Here is a 19,843-nt window from a genome sequence, read left to right as displayed (position 1 = left end):
TGGACAATGTCTATACAGCCTTAAGGTGGTGTTAATTAATAAAATCCAGAAATAAATTTCAAACCAGAAAATGTGCTTGGATTGATGTCCTTGAGAAAAATGAAAAAAGCAGTAGTGTGGGGTGTTGGATTTTTTTGGTGAACCACTGACAGAGTTGCTAGGTGGACTGCTGCTCCAAATTTAGATGTTTGTTTGTAATGGAGACTAACCAGGAAATCCTCTTCATCATCTTGCCCAAGGGTTATTTTAGTAATATGCCAAACCCTTCCAAACAGGAATAGAATCCTGCGCACAACCTGGGCCTCTGGGAACTCAGTATTCCATGATGTGAAGGTTCCAATTTGCCTAGACTATTGCCCATTGCTTCTGAAAAGAAAGAAGAGATCCACGGATACATGAGATGAGATTGACTTTTGTGGTCCCATAACCTTCCAGGCTTTGGGTGAATTTTATCAGACAACTATACATCTTTAGAAACCCAACAAAGGTTAGTAACTTAATTGATCAAAAGAAGGCTGAAGTATCTGACAACATATCATCCCAGTCTTAAAAGTCTCTGATGTACTGTTTCAGTTAAGACTTTATTCCTGTTTATAATTTGTATTGTTTTTGATATTTACAACTGCCACCGTTGTGTGAATCCTTACCTTCTCCCGCTACTTCTAAGAACACAATTATTTCACGAAGGTGTTACTCTGCTATCCTAACTTCTTGTACTTATTGCGTGGAATTCTGTGCATTCTATATGTCTGAAGCTTCTGTGCTTTTATCAGTTATTTGAAGTTAGGAGCTGATTGCATCCTATCTGTTAAATATTGATGTTAGTATTTCTGAACTCATGTTATTAGAAGGCCACTAACTGTTCTGTTTCTCGGAGAAGGCAAACACTTCTCTAGTTTCTACCTAAGGAATGTTAGTGTTTCCAAGAACTGCTCTTTAGATTTTAAGGTTTTTAACTTTTCCTGTGTCTTGTGCTGTATGATGAACTTATTTTATTCAGTCAAGTGTATTTTCTTTTGTTTTGGTTACTCAGGTGGCTGGTTAAGGGTATTATAAATATATTTACCGAATTTCCTGCATTATCTTCCTGATAATCTGTAAAAGGGATATTCCGGGGGGAAGAGGGGAGTAAAGTTAGGCTCTCAAATGAGTTTCTTTGGAAACATCTTTTGAGAAATAGTGTAGTAGATTCTTTTACCTGCCAGTGTTTAGGTCAGTTTGTGGTTGTGGTGTATGTATTGTTCTGTGTGGTCATTGTGTATCTCTCCTCCTTTCTCCTCCCCTTAAGGATGTCCCCAGGAAATGTGAGGATTTCCTTTCTTTCCGTGCACTGTATATTTACCCCACCACATTATTCTTTTGGCTTAAAATCACAGACATCCTTCTGAGGAGGACTAATGGGGCTTCCTTCAGAGCCAGTCAGTACCACCCCTTTGAATGAACTTTCTTGCTGAGTCGACTCCTCCATTCCCTTCTCTTGTGGGCTGAGCATGCTACTGTACCTCTTATGCATATACCATCCAAAAGGCCCGGGGATCAAGAGGCAGGAGAACAACCAAACCCAGGTTTTAAAAATAGGGACATGGGCTATTTCTGTCTCTGGGCATTTGGTCAGCCGAACAATTGTAAAATGAGTGTGAAAAAGGAAGTTTCCCTTCCTTTCATTCCCTCCCTCAAAAAATAAAAATGAAAATCCTTTCAGTCAAAATGGTATAACGGTTTATATCTAGTTTATGGACTAGTTAGTTTCAACTACCAATTGAAATGAAAAGTCGTATAACTTCCAAGGAGTGTAATATATACTTTTTGGAGAAGGAATTGTTTTTTTAAAAAATCTATGTCCAAATACTAATTTGTTGGTAGAGAGAATATTTTTCAAAGCACTCACAAACATCATCTACTTTATCCTCACAAGCTGTCAGTGAGATAGGTGAGTATTAGTGATAGTTACAAGTCGGGAAACTAAAGCAGAGACATGGAAGTGACTTGCCCAAAACCACCTAGAATCTCTCCATAAGCTTCATTGAGCTTTGAATCAGGCAGCTCATAGTGAGTGAGTGGCAGAGCTGGGGTAGAACTTGGGAATGCCTGGTTTCCTGCACCATGTTCATTCCACTAGATGCAGCTGATTCTAACTCCACAAGTGCAGCATACCCATAACTCTGTAGGCATGCCTGCAAAGCAGAGGTGACTAACTCCCATTATACAGTTACATCCATAGTAGACAATATATGTACACTGGAGAAACTGAGGGGGAAACATTCTCACAGAAGCTTCCACCAGTTCATCTGAACCAGTGTTTCCTGTGGTGCAAACCCTAGTGTAGACAGGATTCTAGCAGCTTCTGGCTTTATCAGTGTTAGTTATTTGATGTGGTGATTTAAAAAAAAAAAAAAAAAGGAAAGAAAGAAAGAAAAAGAAAAAAAAAATATAAAACCAAACTGGAAACTGACAGACTTGTCTTCACTAGCTCCAATGCTAATGCTACATCAGTTGGACTGGTGGCAGTGCCAATGGGATGTTTTTCCTAAAATTACCTAGTTGTAGGCAAGTCTGTAGTAATGATACTACTCCAGCTAAAGGTACTAAAAGAAGTTTGCTTTGAAAAAAGAAATATGCATGTAGGAAAATGATTATAAAAGCTCTTAAAATGGCAGAGGGGATCAGAGACATACTTAGTACTTGAAAATACAGTAGAATCTCAAAGATACGAACACCAGAGTTACAAACTGACTGGTCAACCAAACACCCTATGACACCGGAAGTAAGCAATCAGGCAGCAGCGGGGGTTGGGGGGAGAAATAAATACTGTGCCTGTATTGCAAGGTCGACGTGCAGACCAGAAACCTTCCAGGGTCTGCGTTGTTCCTGTAAGCCAAGGGCACTGTTTCACCCCCTCCCACCTCACCCCACTGGGAGGGGAAAGTTGTTTTCACCACCCTCCCCTCTCCCAGCTAGGGAGCCCAGGAAAGAAAGCTCCCTGCTCATGCTGTGCTGCAAGGAACTGAAGGTTGCAGCCAAAGCCTGGCCTGGAGCGGGAGTAAACTGCACTCTGGAGGAGTTTTAAAGGGCCACAACCTATGTACTAATGCGGCTCAAGGTTTGCCCATGGCTGCGCTCCTGGATCCTTCCAGCAACTCTGGAAGTGCAAGAGAGGGAAGGGCACTGGCAGTGTGCTGGCACCAACCCCCTGCCACGTGCTGCCTCTGGAGTGTGGCAAGCAGTGCATTGAGCAGGGCGAGCCCTGAGGAGAGGCAGCTGAGGGCTGGGGCTTCTAGTGCCAAGGGTGTAGGGCAGGGAGCTGCTTGCAAACCAGGCAGTGTTGCCAGGTGCCACCTTTGCAGAGATCTCTCCCAGCCTTCAGCTGGGAGACACTGACTGCAGGGTACTGTACTATAGTGTTTTGTTCAGAGTTACGTACAACCTCCATTCCCGAGGTGTTCGTATCTCTGAGGTTCTACTGTACTCTTTTTTTTTTTTTATTAACTTAATTCAAATAAGGCGCGTGAATGTCTATACTCAAATATGCTTTAAAAAGAAAAGGAAACTTCAAAGACCAGTTAGTTTATTTGCAGCCACTACCACCAGTTTGAATTCTAATAAACGCTTCTGTTGCTTGCTTTAAGGCCTTTCAAGCCTTCTGACCCCTTCCTTTGGAGTCGCCTCATTTCTAAAGCAACAGTCTAACTCTTCAGACTACATGTAGTCAAATTTATCATTGTTTTTCATTGTCATATTTTCGAAATTTAAATGAACTGCTTTACGTACAGGATGAATCACTTGGGAGAAATCCAGAGCTCATTGAAATCAATGGCACAGTCTTCAATTGAGGCCAGGATTTCATCATTGGGCCTAATCCAAAAACCACTGAGGTTAATAGGAAGACTCCCACTATCTTTAATGGGTTTTGGAAGTAATGTACTTCAAAAGAAATTTCAAACACTTCCTCTCTTAGGTAATTAATATGCAAAGTTTTCCAATATATGAGAATAAAGTACCTTTTTACAGTAGATTTTCAGGTGACATGGTATTTTGAAGCAACAGTAAGCATGATATTTTATTAAAATGTATACTGTAATAATTGAAAAGCAAAAGTGTGAGAAATTTGATTTGTGTACATAAGGTAACTTTTAATTTGAAATATTGTAATTTTATTGATGTAACGTATAGCTTAGTTAATGTACAAATTTCAATTATTTTTAGGATGCGAGATACTGCAAGAAAAATAGAAGAGAAGTACTTTTGCAATCTTGCCACACATGTTGAATTTCTGCCTGTTGAGTGGAGATCAAAACTTACTCTTGATGGAGGTAAAGTCACTGAAAATACAATTTTTAAGCATGCACTATTATTAATAAAATGCTGATTTATAGTGGAAAGTTCTTCTCTTTGGGCCAAGTATAGGAAAAGTGGACACTTAGGTTGACTTGAAGTTTGACTTGAATTTCAGTACTTACCCCCTTTTCATTCTTTCAATAGTCATAATTCTGTAATAGTGTTCTCAGAAATATGTATCCATATTCTGATTTTTTCCACATTTTATATATCAATATACCTTGTAAGGTTTTGTCATGCTTTTGAATCTAACAGTTCTCTCTCTCTTTTTTTTTTTTTAATAGACACTGTTGATTCCATTACTCCTGATAAAGTACGTGGTTTAAGGGATATGTTGAACAGCAGTGCAATGGATATAATGTACTACACAAGTCCTCTTTATAGAGATGAAGTAAGTGTGTTTTATGTATTTTGCTCTAGAGCAAGGCAAATAATGGCTGAAATGAAACTGTACTTCAAAATTTAAATAAAATGTTACACCCTCTTCTAAAAAGGGAAGGATCATAGAATCATAGAAGATTAGGGTTAGTAAGGACCTCAGGAGGTCACCTAGTTCAACCCCCTGCTTAAAGCAGGACCAACCCCAACTAAATCATTCCAGCCAGAGTTTTATCAAGCTGGGCCTTAAAGACCTCTAAGGATGGAAATTCCACCACCTCCCTAGGTAACCCATTCCAGTGCTTCACGACCCTCCTAGTGAAAAAGTTTTCCTAATATCCAACCTAAACCTCCCCCACTGCAACTTGAGACCATTGCTCCTTGTTCTGTTATCTGCCACCACTGAGAACAGCCTAGCTCCGTCCTCCCTGGAACCCCCCTCCAGGTAGTTGAAGGCTGCAATCAAATCCCCCCCCCCCACTCTTCTGCAGACTAAACAAGCCTAGTTCCCTCGCCTCTCCTCATAAGTCATGTGCACCAACCCCCTAATAAATTTTTTTGCCCTCTGCTAGACTCTCTCCAATATCTGGACTCTCTCCAACTCTCTCATCCTTCCTGTAGTGGGAGGCCCAAAACTGGACACAGTATTCCAAATGTGGCCTCGCCAGTGCCGAATGGAGGGTCATAATCACTTCCCTCCATCTGCCGGCAATGCTCCTACTAATGCATCCCACTATGCCATTAGCCTTCTTGGCAACAAGGGCACACTGTTGACTCATATCCAGCTTCTTGTCCACTGTAACTCCCAGGTCCTCTTCTGCAGAACTGCTGCCTGGCCAGTGGGTCCCCAGTCTGTGGCTGTGCATGGAATTCTTCCATCCTAAGTACAGGACTCTGCACTTGTCTTTGTTGAACCTCCTCATATTACTTTTGGACTAAACCTCTAATTTGTCTTGATCACTCTGTATCGTATCCCTACTCTCCAGCGTGTCTACCACTCCCCCCAACTTAGTGTCATCTGCAAACTTGCTGAAGGTGCAATTAACCCCATCCTCCAGATCATTAATTAAGATATTGAACAATACCAGCCCCAGCACTGACCCCTTGGGGAACTGCTTGTTACTGGCTGCCAACTAGACACCGAGCCATTGATCACTACCCATTGAGCCCAGTGATCTAGTTAGCTTTGTATCAACCTTATGGTCCATTCATCCAACCCATACTACTTTAGCTTGCTGAAAAGAATACTGTGGGATACCATATCAAAAGCTTTGCTAAAGTCAAGATATATCACCTCCACCACGTTCCCCATATCCACAGAGCCAGTCATCTCATCATAGAAAACAATCAGGTTGGTCAGACGTGACCTGTCCCTGATGAATCCATGTTGACTGTTCCTGCTCACCTTCCTCTCTTCCAAGTGCCTCAGGATGGATTCCTTGATGATATGCTCCATGATTTTTCCAAGGACTGAGATGAGGCTGCATGGTCTGTAGTTCTCCGGATCCTCCTCTTTCCCTCAGTACCCTCGGATGCATTGGATCCAGCCCCATGGACTTGAGTGTGTCCAGCTTTTCTAAATAGGCCTGAACCTGTTCTTTCACCACTGATGGCTGATCACCTTCTCCCCATTCTGTCCAGCCAGTGCAGTAGTCTGGGAGCTGACCTGTCTGTGAAGGCAGAGGCAAAAAAAAGCATTGAGTACTTCAGCTTTTTCCACATCATCTGTCACTAGTTGCCTCCCACATTCAGTAAGGGGCCCACACTTTCCCAGATCACTTTCTTGTTACTAACATACCTGTAGAAACTCTTCTTGTTACCCTTCACATCCCTTGCTAGCTGCAACTCCAATTGTGCTTTTGCCTTTCTGATTTCACTCCTGCATGCTCAAACAGTATTTTTATACTCCTCCGTAGTCTGTCAAGCTTCCACTTCTTGTAAGCTTCCTTTTTGTGTTTAAGCTCATCGGAGATTTCTTTCTTAATCCATGTTGGCCGCCTGCAATAGTTGCTATTCTTTCTGCACATCGGGATGGTTTGTTCCTGCACTCTCAAGAAGTTGTCTTTAAAATACAGCCAGCTCTTTTGGACTCCTTTCCCCTTCATATTAGGCTCCCAGGGGATCCTAACCATGAGTTCCCTGAGGGAGTCAGTCTGATCCAGGTTCATATTCTGCTATTCTCTTTCTTCCTTTTGTCAAGATCCTGAACTCGACCATCTCATGGTCACCGCTGTCCAGGTTGCCACCCACTTCTACTTCCCCTACCAACTCTTCCATGTCTGTGAGCAGCAGGTCAAGAGGAGCACAGCCCGTAGTAGGTTCCTCCAATACTTGCACCAGGAAGTTGTCTGTAACACTGTCCAAAATCTTCCTGATTGTCTGTGCACTGCTGAGTCATTCTGGGGTTTCTATTAACCTTAAAACAAAAACTTGTTAAATATGTTGATCTTTGTCTTCTGTTTAGTTAATATTAATTGTGCCCAGAATTTTGCTAGACTCCTTGCAATACAAATGAGTTTCTGTCCCAGAGCATGGAATCCAGTTTCACACATGGTGCAACACAGTAATGGCAATACAATAAAGGGAGGGTGATGAGGATGGATGGAGGTTCCAGCAGTAAGATTGTGGCATCCCAACACTGGCTCTTGCACTGTGGGGTAAGGCAGAAACCTTAGTGCTTTTTTTGTAGGTGTCATGGTAGCTTCAGTTGCCTTGAACGTCTTCAGACTAGATACTCAGTTGTTTTACTGAAGTAGCTACTGGTTTGCCACAATATAGGTCTATTGCAAGTCTGAATCATATACAGGTGGGCTAGCTCAGACCCTGCGCAGCCACAGTGTCACTGCTATTGATACCCAAGCTAGTTAAATTAAAGCCAGCTTGGGTATGTCTACATGTGCTGCAGAGAGAGAGAGAGAGAGACACACACACACACACACACACCAGTTGCAGTGTAGATGTACCATAGTCCCAGCCATGAAGCAGCATACAGATCCACCGCTAATGCAGGTGGATTGCTCTGCAGAATACTCTGGCATCATCGCAGATGACCTGCACCTCCAGCATTAGTTGCCATTTTTCTGGAGCACAGTGGCAGAACTCCAGAAGTTGCTTGTGATTTTGACTGGATAATGTGCTGCCACTAGGCTGCTATGAATAACTCATGTAACATACTATTCGCATATGTTTTAAATTGTATAGAAAATAGTGGGAAAGTATGATAAAACTTGTTGTGATATGCAGATATCTCCTACATATATGTGAACGGTCATCACTTACCTTAATTCTCTCCTCCTTGGTGTCCATTTATGGTTAATATAACCTTGTGTGAAGATGTTTTCAATGGTGTTTTAGTTTCACAGCCATGTTATAGTAGCTTTGTGTTTTTTAACAATAAAGGGTTTTGACAGAGAATAAAAAGACTAATTGATAGGTTATAAATTTAGCATTTTATAACATTTCTTCTCTTTTTAAATGCTCATTTCAGTGATCTGCATTGTATGTAAACTTTCCAAGCGAATTATAATCTGTACATTATTTACATATATTTTCTTGACAAAAAATGTTCTCTGAGTACAGTATAAGTAATAATTTGCGCATTTCATCCAAAGATATCTGAAGGCTTTCCATGTATTAAGCCTTGCAACACCTACTCAGAGTTAGTAGGAGATACATATGGATCACTTTGCCTGCTATTGTAATGCAGCCACTGCTAGGTGGAAAGCATCAGCTATTTAACAGCACAAAGCAACATTTCACAACAATTTAGGTCAGGAAATGAAAAATACTATAACCAGCTTGAAACTACAGAAGAATTGAACAAATGAAAATTTGGCCAGAGCATCATGATTAACAACTGTGTTCTAATAGAACATTTTGTAAAACCTCCATTTGCGTACAAGTATTTAAGACACCTGTGTTATGTTTCAAAGATTGTGTCTTTAGAAACTGTGTCCCCTGTCACTATACCAGGCATATATTTAAGGAAATGTGCCACCTACTGATCAGTGATCAGCTCTGCTTCTGGAGCAGCCAAGTTTTCCTTGAAGGTCTCCCATCTGGCCATTCCAGCTTTAATGAGATCTGGGCTATGGTTGCAGGCTATATAGAAAAGAAGGATAATGTGCTTTACTAGGCCAATTAATAAACTAAAATGCAGACTGCCTACCAAGGAGTTTCCTTATGCAGATATTCCTTAGTTTTCCTTGAAATTCCTTGATATTTTCATAATATCTCAATATTTAATAATAATGATTTAATAATTCTACTCTTGCAATTTGAACAAACAAAAATGGTATCAAACTTTGCATTATTAATATCTTGCAAATTACTGTATTAAAACCCTGTTTACAAAGATGCAGTGGTTTGGCAGAGGTTTTGACAGTCTTTACATCTGATATTCTTTTTTAAAATCCTTTCATATTTTAAAAGGTTTATTCAAATAAAGATTAAGTATTGTCAGTATTTCTGAGTATGGACCTGAATGGGAGAACTTCTGTTATTTTTGGAACTTGAAGCCTCGAGTATTTAGGAAATATTTCCCAACTACATCATACTGATAGATGTGTTGTTAAAAGTTTAGTTTTGGGAGTACCTAAAGAGGATAAACTGAAAAGGAACCAGTTTTCCAAATCTTTTTGCTGTCCAGACTATTTTATTTGAAGTGCCATTTTGATGTCAAGTTTACCTTTGAAGCCTCTTGACACTGCACACCCTACCTGGCAGCAAGAGTGTGCAATTGTTTTTGTGTATTTGTATGTTTAAAATGAGAGAGAGTTGTGAAGCTGGAAGCTTTAACTTATACCGATAATTGAGATTGATGCAGTGTTGTTTTTGGTTAGTCTGCTGAACCGAATAGTTACTTAATTCATCTGCTCATCCTTGAATGTCTTCCCAACTTTATTATGTGCCGGCATATTGGAAGTGCCTGTAACAAAATACTTAAATTTAGTCCCAAATGACTGTAGCAGACAGTAAGATTCTGGCAATGAGTTTTTCAGTTGGCCAGCCTCAACATTTCAACAGAATGAGGTGTCCTGCAGTAGAGAGCAGCTCTTTTGGGGTGAGAGGAGTAGAACAGTGGTACATTAGGGATCTGTGCTTTCGAGGCAGAGGGGAAGCAAAATGGGATATGACAAGGCCTCTCCCTCTGCTCTCAGTAAGTGTGGCTTGAAGTTGGATGAGAAGGCCTCGAAATGGGGGCAGCAGCATAGAATGCCCCTAAGAGAAGTCAAGAGACTTTGATGGCACTGTACACTTTAGTCCAATGTGATACACCTGTAGCTATGTTTTTGACATCCTCTAAGCCTTTATTCTTCCCATTCATATTCAAAATGCTGCACCACAGTGTGAGTATTAATGTGCCTCTCATGACCCACTCAAGCTGCTTGATTGTCAGTCTGGTTTATAGATATCTTCCCTTGAATTTTATATGACTGTCATGGCTTTCCATGAACATGTAGAAAGCCCTTAATCAGGTTCATGAAGGTCATAGTGCATTTATCCTCTGTGTCATGGGATATAAATTGATGGCCTTTGAACAACTTGATGCTGTGAGGTCAAGTTTCTTACTTTGTTTGTAAACATGCCTAGATTTTAGATGATGTCACAGTTTGCTACTGCATATGGGAAAAACTTGAAACTTTCTTTTCTCTGTTTAGTTTGCAAACTAACCGAGCACCATCTAATTATTACACTCTTCTGACTTCCCAACAAATACGAAACAACCTGGATGCACCCTTGCTCACATCATTAGCATCTGATTAACTTTGTGTTGGTCCTACAGCAGGACCTATAAGATGCGCACATAACTTGGGTATTATGCAGAGCCAATTGTTGGACTTACCACTGTCTTGTTTGATCAAATCTTTCCCTCTCTATCTGGCCGAAAATGCATAAAATCCTGTCAGTTAAGCATTATAAATGTTGTCTGGCTGAATGATCTTTCAATCACTGAGCAGTTTTCAACATAGCTAACTACTCTTTTAGAAACTCTTCCAACAATCAGTGACGATGTATCTGCTGAATGAGTATCCCTGTGTGACACTATGACACTATTGTGGATTGTATTGGGTATACGAGACAATAATGATCCTGAAATATCGAATCTCCTTGATGTAAACCGACAAGCACATGCCGTGCTCTTAGCTGACCTGTTCTCTGGGTTGAAAAAGGCCAGATATAGGGCAGCTTGCAGTACAACACAAACTCCACCAAATGCAAAATATGTGCTTTAACCATGAAGCAGAGGAACTACAGTCCCTTGCTGATAATCATGACTCCAAAGGTTTTTATAATGTGGTCAAAGTTGTGTATGGCCTTGCCCAATCTGCCTTGACTCTGCTAACAAGTGCTGATGGTGCATCTGTCATCTGAGATCATAATGCTATCCACCAACAGTGGCATGCACATTTTAGTGAGCTGCTTGATCATTCATTTACTGTCCCTGTTTAGTCACTGGATAATGTCTGTAAACTGTCCACATCTGCTGTACTTGCTGATCCACCCACATGAACTGAGGTGTTCAAATAATGAAAAATAATAAATCCTCTGGTCCCGATGCCATTCCAGCTGAGGTTTTCAAACATGGAGGAAATCTTCTCATTGACAAGCTCTTCAAATTTTTCTTACGTCTGCCTTCAATAAATTATACCACAACAACTGAAAGATACCAACATTGTCCCTATTTATAAGCATAAAGGCTCCAAGAGCGACTCTGGTAACTACCACGATATCTCTTGGCTCTCCGTGGCCAGCAAGATTCTTGCATGGATCCTCTTGAACTGACTTGTGTCCCAAATCATTGACAACATTCTGTCTGAGTCACAGTACGGCTTTTGTGCTCAGTAGAGCACTGTTGACATAATTTTCATCATTCGACAATTACAGAAAAAATGTCACAAACATCACTCACCTTTGTACAGTGTGTTTCTGGATCTAACCAAGGTATTCAGTATGGTCAACTACACTGTCCTCTAGAAATTGCTCACTAAATTTAGATATACAGTCAAATTTATTAACTTCATTCCATGAAGGCATGGCTGGAAGAGTCAGTATTGATGCTGATCTAACAGATCCATTTTCCAATTACAAACGGGGTGAAGCATGGATGTGGCCTTGCCCGTAGCTTTTTTCATCTATTCTTTGCTAGAGGAAGCCCTTTGTGGTGCTTCAAATGACACCTTCATGCACCTTTATGCACTTCTACATTGGTAAGCTCCTTCACTTCTTCTCATCTATATGCGAGCACCAAAGTGATAGAAGCATTGATCCAGGAACTGCTCTATACCGATAATTATGCTTAATGGCTCAGTCTGAAGCAGCACTATAAGATTTTACAAACTGCTTTGCTGTGATGGCTCAAAACTGTGCCCTTATCAGCCAAATGAAAACCAGTATTATATATGAGCCCTCCACTTCAACAACCTTGCGAAGACCCATCAATAAGCCTGGAAGCCTTGCATCTTCGCAGGAGGTTAGACTAAATGACCCTTGCAGTCCCTTCTAACCCTATAGTTCTGTGATTCTATGAAGATATTATACTCCAAGCCATCAAACAGTTTACTTATATCAGCAGCATGTTGAACAACAAAGCGACAATTGACCACGAAGTAGATGCACAAATTAAGAAAGAGGTGACCATATGCAGTGGCTGGCTATCAACAAATCTGGAAGCAACATGGAATCTGTCTAGAGGCAAAAATCAAAGTCAATAATGCTGTTGTCCTCACGACATTGCTCTATGGGTGCAAAACCTGGTCCCGTTATCAACACATTTAAAAGCTTAATAATCTTCATTTGCAACACCTGGGCATCAAGTGGCAGGACCAGGTTTCCAACACTGAAGTCCTGGTAAAAGCTGGTTTGGTTGGCATCAAGGTCCATTTGCTCTGCCCCCAGTGGAGATGGACTGGCCTCTCCCACACTCCTTGTGCAGACATAAGATATCCTGCTGATCATAGAATCGTAGAAGATTAGGATTGGAGTGGACTTCAGGAGGTATCTAGTCCCCAACCCTCTGCTCAAAGCAGGACCAACCCCAACAAAATCATCCCAGCCAGGGCTTTGTCAAGCTGGGCCTTAAAAACCTCTAAGGATGGAGATTCCACCATCTCCCTAGGTAACCCATTCCAGTGCTTCACCACCCTCCTAGTGAAAAAGCTTTTCCGAATATCCAACCTAAACATCTCCCAGTGGAACTTGAGACCATTGCTCCTTGTTCTGATATGAGAGCCTAGAGCTACAAATGTTAGGGGACAAGGGAACTAGCAAGGAAGAGGATGGAAAAGTTGTTTGAAGGTGTGGAAAGTGAATTGTTCATCTAGTAGGCAGCTGTGAGTTGTAGTAAGGAGGGATCTGAGCAGTGGACAAAGAGGAGTGAAAGGGTTGGCTAGTGGGAAGAAAAGGGGTTATTGCAAGGAGTCAATGCTAGTTTCCCTAATCCATCCACAGAAGAGCTATTTTGAAGCTATGTGGCAAAGAAGAGAGCTGCCCTGCTTCTTGCTGCTAACTTAGCACACCAACTTCTCCTGGCCCCAATGAGAGGGAGAAAGTGTGCTGAGCCTGCAGCAGAAACCAGAGTGCCACTTGGCTCTGTCAGAGAGATGTACAACAGATGTCAGTTGCTCCTGTGTCTGCCTGCTTGCTGCCTGCCTGTCTGTCTATATGGATCCACATAACCCTAGCATCTGAATGCATTTTATAGACAGAAGGTAAGGTTTATAACAGGATAAAATGACAAGACAGATTTGGTGGGGTTAAAATACATTTAACAAGATGAAGCATTTTCCCAGACCAAGCTGTTCTTTCACTGGCCAGATTATTTTATCCTTTTAAGGTTGAGAAAGCTATTGACGGTTAAATAATATTATTTTAACTTGTGACATGCACTGATTACCCAGATCATTTCTTAGGTGGAACTTAAAATGTAAGCCGATTTTTCTTTTCTTTTTTTACTTACTAAATACCAAAAGATTCTGTTATATAATGCTGATATAGACCCTTGTAGTAGGAGGAAAGCAAATGCTGTTTAGACACAATTAGAGGTTTTTTGTTTGTTTTACTATAGCTGCAAAATATTTGGATACACAGTCAATTCATGACACTTTAATGATAATGGTGACTGCAAATCTTACAGCTTAGTTATAGTAGTAAATTATACTGTGCAGATATATTAGGTATACATTGATTTAGGGTTTAGAAACAATCTCCATCAGCTGATCTGGTTGAATTACAGCCTTGTAATCTGATCATCAAGCATTCTTTTGCTTCTGAATTTACAGCTGCTCAGAAGTCCATGTGCAAAGTTTCTTTCTACCATACATACATTTTGATGCGTTAGTTTAACGCTCCAATAACAGTATGCTTTTAAAGAGTAGACAGAAAAATCCTGTGCAGGTTGAATAGCTTGGCATGTCAACTAGCCTTCAACTACCTGAAGGGGGATTCCAGGGAGGATTGAGCTAGGCTGGGCTCAGTGATGGCAGATGACAGAACAAGGAGCAATGGTCTCAAGTTCCACTGGGAGATATTTAGGTTGGATATTAGGAAAAGCTTTTTCACTAGGAGGGTGGTGAAGCACTGGAATGGTTTACCTAGGGAGGTGGTGGAATCTCCATCCTTAGAGGTTTTCAAGAACCAGCTTGACAATGCCCTGGCTGGGATGATTTAGTCAGGGTTGGTTCTGCTTTGAACTGGGGATTGTACTAGATGACCTCCTGAGATCTCTTCCATCCCTAATCTGCTATGATTCAGATGTGCTCGACAGAAATATGCCCTCCCTGTTCTACCGCCAAAATCTGTAGAAAATGAGACATTCATAATGTAAGTACCATGAATGCCTCAATGTCACGATGTATATGTCCATGAATTGAAGGGAGAGCTGACAATTATTTTTTTCTTCTTCCATGGAAGATATCACACGTGGGTATGCTGTGATCTGTGGACAGGACAGTTAGGCGGGAAGTCTTGAATTCCGATCCCAGATCTGACACTGATTTTTTTTTCTGAGCCTTTGGGTAACTCATTCTCTTTATGTCAATTTCTTTATCTGTAGGGTTATTTCTTTAATTGAAATAATACTTGCCTACTTCACAAGGCTATTGTAAAGATCCATTAATCTTTGTAAAGTGCTTTGAAGCTGAGGATGTTAAGTGATTACTGTCTAGCAGTGAAACATGCTGCAAACATTTGTATCCCCAGCCACCATTCATATTTATATGCAGAACTGATTCAGAGAATGCAGCACTTGAAAATGCAAGTTAAAATGCATTCTTTATCTCTATTGGTTTAAATTAAATTTCCTGTAGCAATCTTCGGGGTATGGGCAGGGTTGGCAATTTCTTGGGAAAAATTGGTTTAGGACAGGGTGCTGGTAAATACTGGCTTAAACCAGGTTTAAACCGAAAAACAGAGAAAAATATTTGCATCAGTGTCCAATAAGTTGAGCAAGCATAGAACAAGTCTTTTCAAACTTTATATACATCCATTCAACATTGAGGATTAGGCTCAGTCTATCCATTACATCAAAGTTGGTCTTCTTCTGCAGAATGCTGCATGGCCAAATGGTCCTAGAATGATAGTATGCAATTCCACATGCTTCTGGTTTCTTAATGCGTCAAGCCCACAATTCTGTATTGTTGTTTTCATATAATCAAATAATTTTTACTTTTGTTTATATAATACTGAAGACTGAAATATGAGTCATGACATATATAACTTCCTTGAGAAAAAACCAAACCAAACTTTATACAGACATTGTGATGTTCAGTATTATAATTACATATATTAGTATTACGCTCACTGCAGTTTTACTTTTTATTTGTGCAACCTAAAATTAATCTACAAATCTTCTGTCGTATGTAACCACAATTTGAATATATAACTAAAATTAAGTGTAATGTGTTATGCATTAACCAACAGTTTTTAAATGGAAAATGCCTTAAACTAGGACTAACTAGATCTTCTCAGGGCAGTAAAAACCATGATTTTATCTGGCAAAAACCACGTCTGGTAAATACTATGCCATCCCTAGGTGTGGAGTGTTACTGAATTTGCTCATCACTGTAAACATGTTCTTTGCCACTCCCTATGCCAATTCCTGGAAGCATCACTTCAGTTACTGACTAGGTTGGGTTTTACCAGTAGAACTGCTTTTATTTTGATGATCTCATTCTTAATTTCTGTGGTTTTCAGTATTTACCACGGTAAGTTTTATCCATGAACTTGACTTTGTGATTTATGTGTGCGCACACACAGGATTTGAGAGCAGATTAGAAGTTTCTGGTAGGTTGAACTAGCATAGGACCCCAATATACCATCATTTTAGGAATACCATAGGATTAGTCTACTGCAGTACATGCCTGTAGAGTGTAGACTATACTGCATTATTGTTAAAACATTGATCCTGTCTTCTTGAGCTTTGTTGTTCTCTGCCTTTCAGATTCAGTGGACGCCAGCTTCACCCATCTCATTTGTGCTTTTCTTCCAGAACAGCTTCTTTCTGCCTTTTGTGGGGCTTTTAATTAATTCTTTTTGGTATTATAGGAAAATTACTCTTAATTGCAGTGCTGCACTGATTACAATAGCAGGAGAAGTGAGACAGAGTAGTGTTCAGAGGAGTTTATGGCCTAGTTTAACCAAGCAGTGAGCAGAATAGTAAAGCTCTTGATCAGATCAGGTAAAGCTTACAGTGACTTGGAAGCAAAATTTTGGGGAAATGTTTTCTGGATTTATAGACATAAACTATCTTCATAAACCCCTTGAAGCTGGTCGGTACTATTTGAGCACAAGGAGCTCTAAATGATCCATAAACATATATATGCTATTTGTCCATATAAAGAACAATAGACAGTCTCAGCCTCAGGTGTAGTTGTAAATGCACTTGTGTGTGACACATCTTTATAAAAGCATTGATTGAGCATGTTAATAACATGTAAAATTTGAGTACAGTCTTAATTGGTTCTTTAATATCACATTGAGTATTAAGGAGTCTAAATGTTGGTACATTTATAAAGAAGATTATGGAAAAATACATGAATCACTGGGTAAAGCACAGTTAGGAAACTGAGATGAGTGACACTACTGGGAAATATTTAAACAGAAGCCGTGGACGTCATCAGTGGCTGTCAACCTTTACGCTAGCACTTACCAAAAGGGCCAACATTGGTTTTGTGGGTGGATATGAGCCTCGTCTCCAGCCTTTTAGTAAAAGAGAGATGCTCAATTACTTTTCTATATGCTGGGTGCACCTCGTAAACTCTTATGCCAGTTAAATGCTCATGGGAATTAGAGCTAATGCTTCTGAGTCCATCCAAGTTGGTTTATGCATGGTACTCACTGTCTATCTTAGGCCCCCATCTATCATCAGAGGGAGGCATCAAAATTTTCACTTTTTCACTTCCACAAAAGAGACATGAAATGGCGCAGCCACCCCCTGGCTGATGGCACTTTTGGGTCCCAGTTTTGGGGAGTAAGGGAAAGTCTTGATGATCAGAGAGATGAAGAATCAAAAGATTAATGATTTCCATGAGCACTGTTATAAAATTACTTTCTTCCAGTTGATGCAAAACTAGAGTGTTTGGGGGATTTACAGTGTGATGCCATCTGCACAAGTGAATTAGCATCAGTCTGTCGGCAAAAGCAGCTGGATTACAGTTCTGAACCTGACGACTCCTGTAATCTTACCAAGCTCCTACGGAGCACAGGGTGTCTTATTGCACGATGAGAATGCCTGCATAACAGCTCTCCACGTTTCCCCTGGCCCTAGTGGATCCTGCTGTCTTCCTAGCTTCTTGGCCTCCCACGGATTCCATACCTTGATTCCTGTTCCCACTCAAAGGTGCCTCCCATACATTTTCAGAGCTAGGTGCATATCTTAACAGATCCTTAGGTAACATGGGCCCAATGCTGAGAGGGTAAGCAGGAGTCAAGCCATAGATGAGTAGGAGGACTCGTGGATTGCAGCTGTGGACCCAGGGATCATGTGGAGTTCCAAAGCACCATAGAGACCCTGCTCCCAGGCTCTTAATACAACCCATGCCTGCTTGATGTGATGCTCTAGCCTCCTCTAGTGGCATCTCGATCATCTAGAGATTGATGAGTCTGCTACAGCCTTGGCTAAGAGTCATGTGACTTTTGGCTCGTGTAGTAGAGGCTTAGATACTAAACTTCAGAGGTTCTAGGTTCAATCCTGCCCGACAACGACCGGGGTCTGTCAGAGTTACATTAACACATGCCCATAAACATGTCAATATTTTTTAAAAGCTCTGGAAATTTCCAGACAGAGAACTTAGTTTTAATGGAGCTAAGATTGATAATACATGCCAGTAATTTAAGAATGAAATCCTTAGAATTTTTTTTAAAACAGGAGACTTAGAGTCAAGGTTAATTTGTTCTCTTTTATAAATGGGTCTCTTTTGGACAGTTTTAAGTTATTCATTTATAAAGTAAAATTCTCAGTGCCTGAAATGAGCTACAGAGAATAGTCACATTCAGTACATACCAGAGTAGCCACATACATAGCCATGAAGCAGTCCCATCCTTGATCTCATATTAAGATGAATAGAAACAGGGAGATTAAATAAATAATGATGAAATCTTAATACAATTTTTTTCTCTTAAAACAGCTAGTAAAGGGCCTTCAACAGGAGCTGAACCGATTATATATGCTGTTCTGTTCTCGGAACCCAGAGTTTGAAGAAAAAGGAGGGAAAGTCTCAATTGTTTCACACTCCCTTGGATGTGTAATCACTTACGACATAATGACTGGCTGGAATCCAGTAAGACTCTATGAACAATTGCTACAGAAGGAAGAGGAGGATCTTGAAGACTGTTGGATGAGCTATGAGGAGCAACATTTGCTTGAAGAACTTTACATAACTAAACAACGGTAATGTATTCCACATTCTCGTTATTAAGGAGAAATCTGCATACCTAACTGAAACTTTTTAGTTTTCCAAAGCTTACCATTACTTTTATCAGAAATGCCTTGCAGCTGCTTCTCCTATGCTAGCATTGAATGGCAATGGTAAGTGGAAATTCCCTGACCTCAGGACCATACGTATTAGTGAAGCTGTCAAAGGTGAGAGGAGCTGGGATCAGTGACTGGAACTCAAAAGCCTATGCCCTGCATGCTGTATCATAATCAGACAGCTAGCCAGCGAGGATCATCTGTTCATTGCCAGCTGATCAATTTGGGAATCCCTTCCAGCAGGGGGCAGGAATGCAAGGCCCTCCCAAGACATTATTGACAATACTATACTCAACAAGTAACTAGATCAGTGGTGAAGCTGAGGCTCTCCGGTGCCCATAGGTGGGGAATGAGCAGTGATACAGGGTGGAGTTGTAGTTGGTGTTGGAATCTTAGCTGTGAATTTCCTGAGTTTCTAGCATTTAGTTTTTTATTTTTTAAAGGACAGTAAGTATTTTGAACCTATCCAAGTTTGGGGAGAGGAGGAATAAAGGTTCTTCTTTGAGCAATTGCACATGTCCATTCCACTATAGGTGTACATGCACTCCAGTGCAGTTGTCGGAGAGTTTTCTCTTAGCAGTACCTGTCGGGCAGCATGAGTGCCCTCCACTGCCTTGCACACTGCATGCAGCCATAAAGAGCAGAGCTGCCCCGAACCGCCCTCAGTTCCTTTCTACTGCCCATGACGGTTATTGGAGATCCCTTTCTTGCCTGTGCAAGTTCCTCCTTTTGCTCGTTGTGGATATTGTAGTTATTGCCCGTTGTTGTTATAGAGCAGTTTGTGTAGGTTAGCTTAGTTTAGGGGTTGGGGAGGGGAGGGTTAAGTTGTTTGTTTGACACCAGCTCTCATCTGGGTACCGTGTTGATACTGAAGTTATGCCTCATTTTTCAGGCTTGAAACCCTGCCCCTCTTGTGGCAAACCAGTGCTGGTTAGTGACCTGAAATCCAGCTGCCTTAAGTACTTGGGGGAGGCTCATGTTACTGACAGGCGCAGTATCTGTAAGGGGTTTAAGCCCTGATCCAAAAAGGACAGAGCAGCTAGACTTTTAAGTACCTGCTGTTGGAATCAGAGCTCCATCAGTGCCTTCCTGCACAGTCCGGGTACCAAGTACCTCTGCACTGGACAGCAGTGCTTCTCCGGCCTTGGCTGTACCGAGAGA

At 40.9% G+C, this 19,843-nt stretch overlaps 1 protein-coding gene across 3 annotated transcripts in view; it reads left to right on the top strand.

Annotated features, from left to right (window-relative positions):
• DDHD1 (DDHD domain containing 1) overlaps positions 1 to 19,843 on the top strand; it is a 101,069-nt gene that overhangs the window by 54,022 nt on the left and 27,204 nt on the right. For all 3 annotated transcript variants that reach the window (XM_067554786.1, XM_067554787.1, XM_067554785.1), the window contains 3 exons: positions 4,204 to 4,310; positions 4,620 to 4,726; positions 18,339 to 18,601. In XM_067554786.1, coding sequence (XP_067410887.1) covers positions 4,204 to 4,310; positions 4,620 to 4,726; positions 18,339 to 18,601 — 477 coding nt within the window. The remainder of the gene's footprint in view (positions 1 to 4,203; positions 4,311 to 4,619; positions 4,727 to 18,338; positions 18,602 to 19,843) is intronic.

Source organism: Emydura macquarii, unplaced genomic scaffold (genome assembly GCF_026122565.2).
Source record: "Emydura macquarii macquarii isolate MOO-44397 ecotype Brisbane River unplaced genomic scaffold, CSIRO-AGI_Emac_v2 contig_1551, whole genome shotgun sequence".
Lineage (NCBI taxonomy): Eukaryota > Metazoa > Chordata > Testudines > Chelidae > Emydura > Emydura macquarii.
Note: the sequence above shows the minus strand (reverse complement) of the source record. Positions and strands in the feature narration are given on the sequence as shown.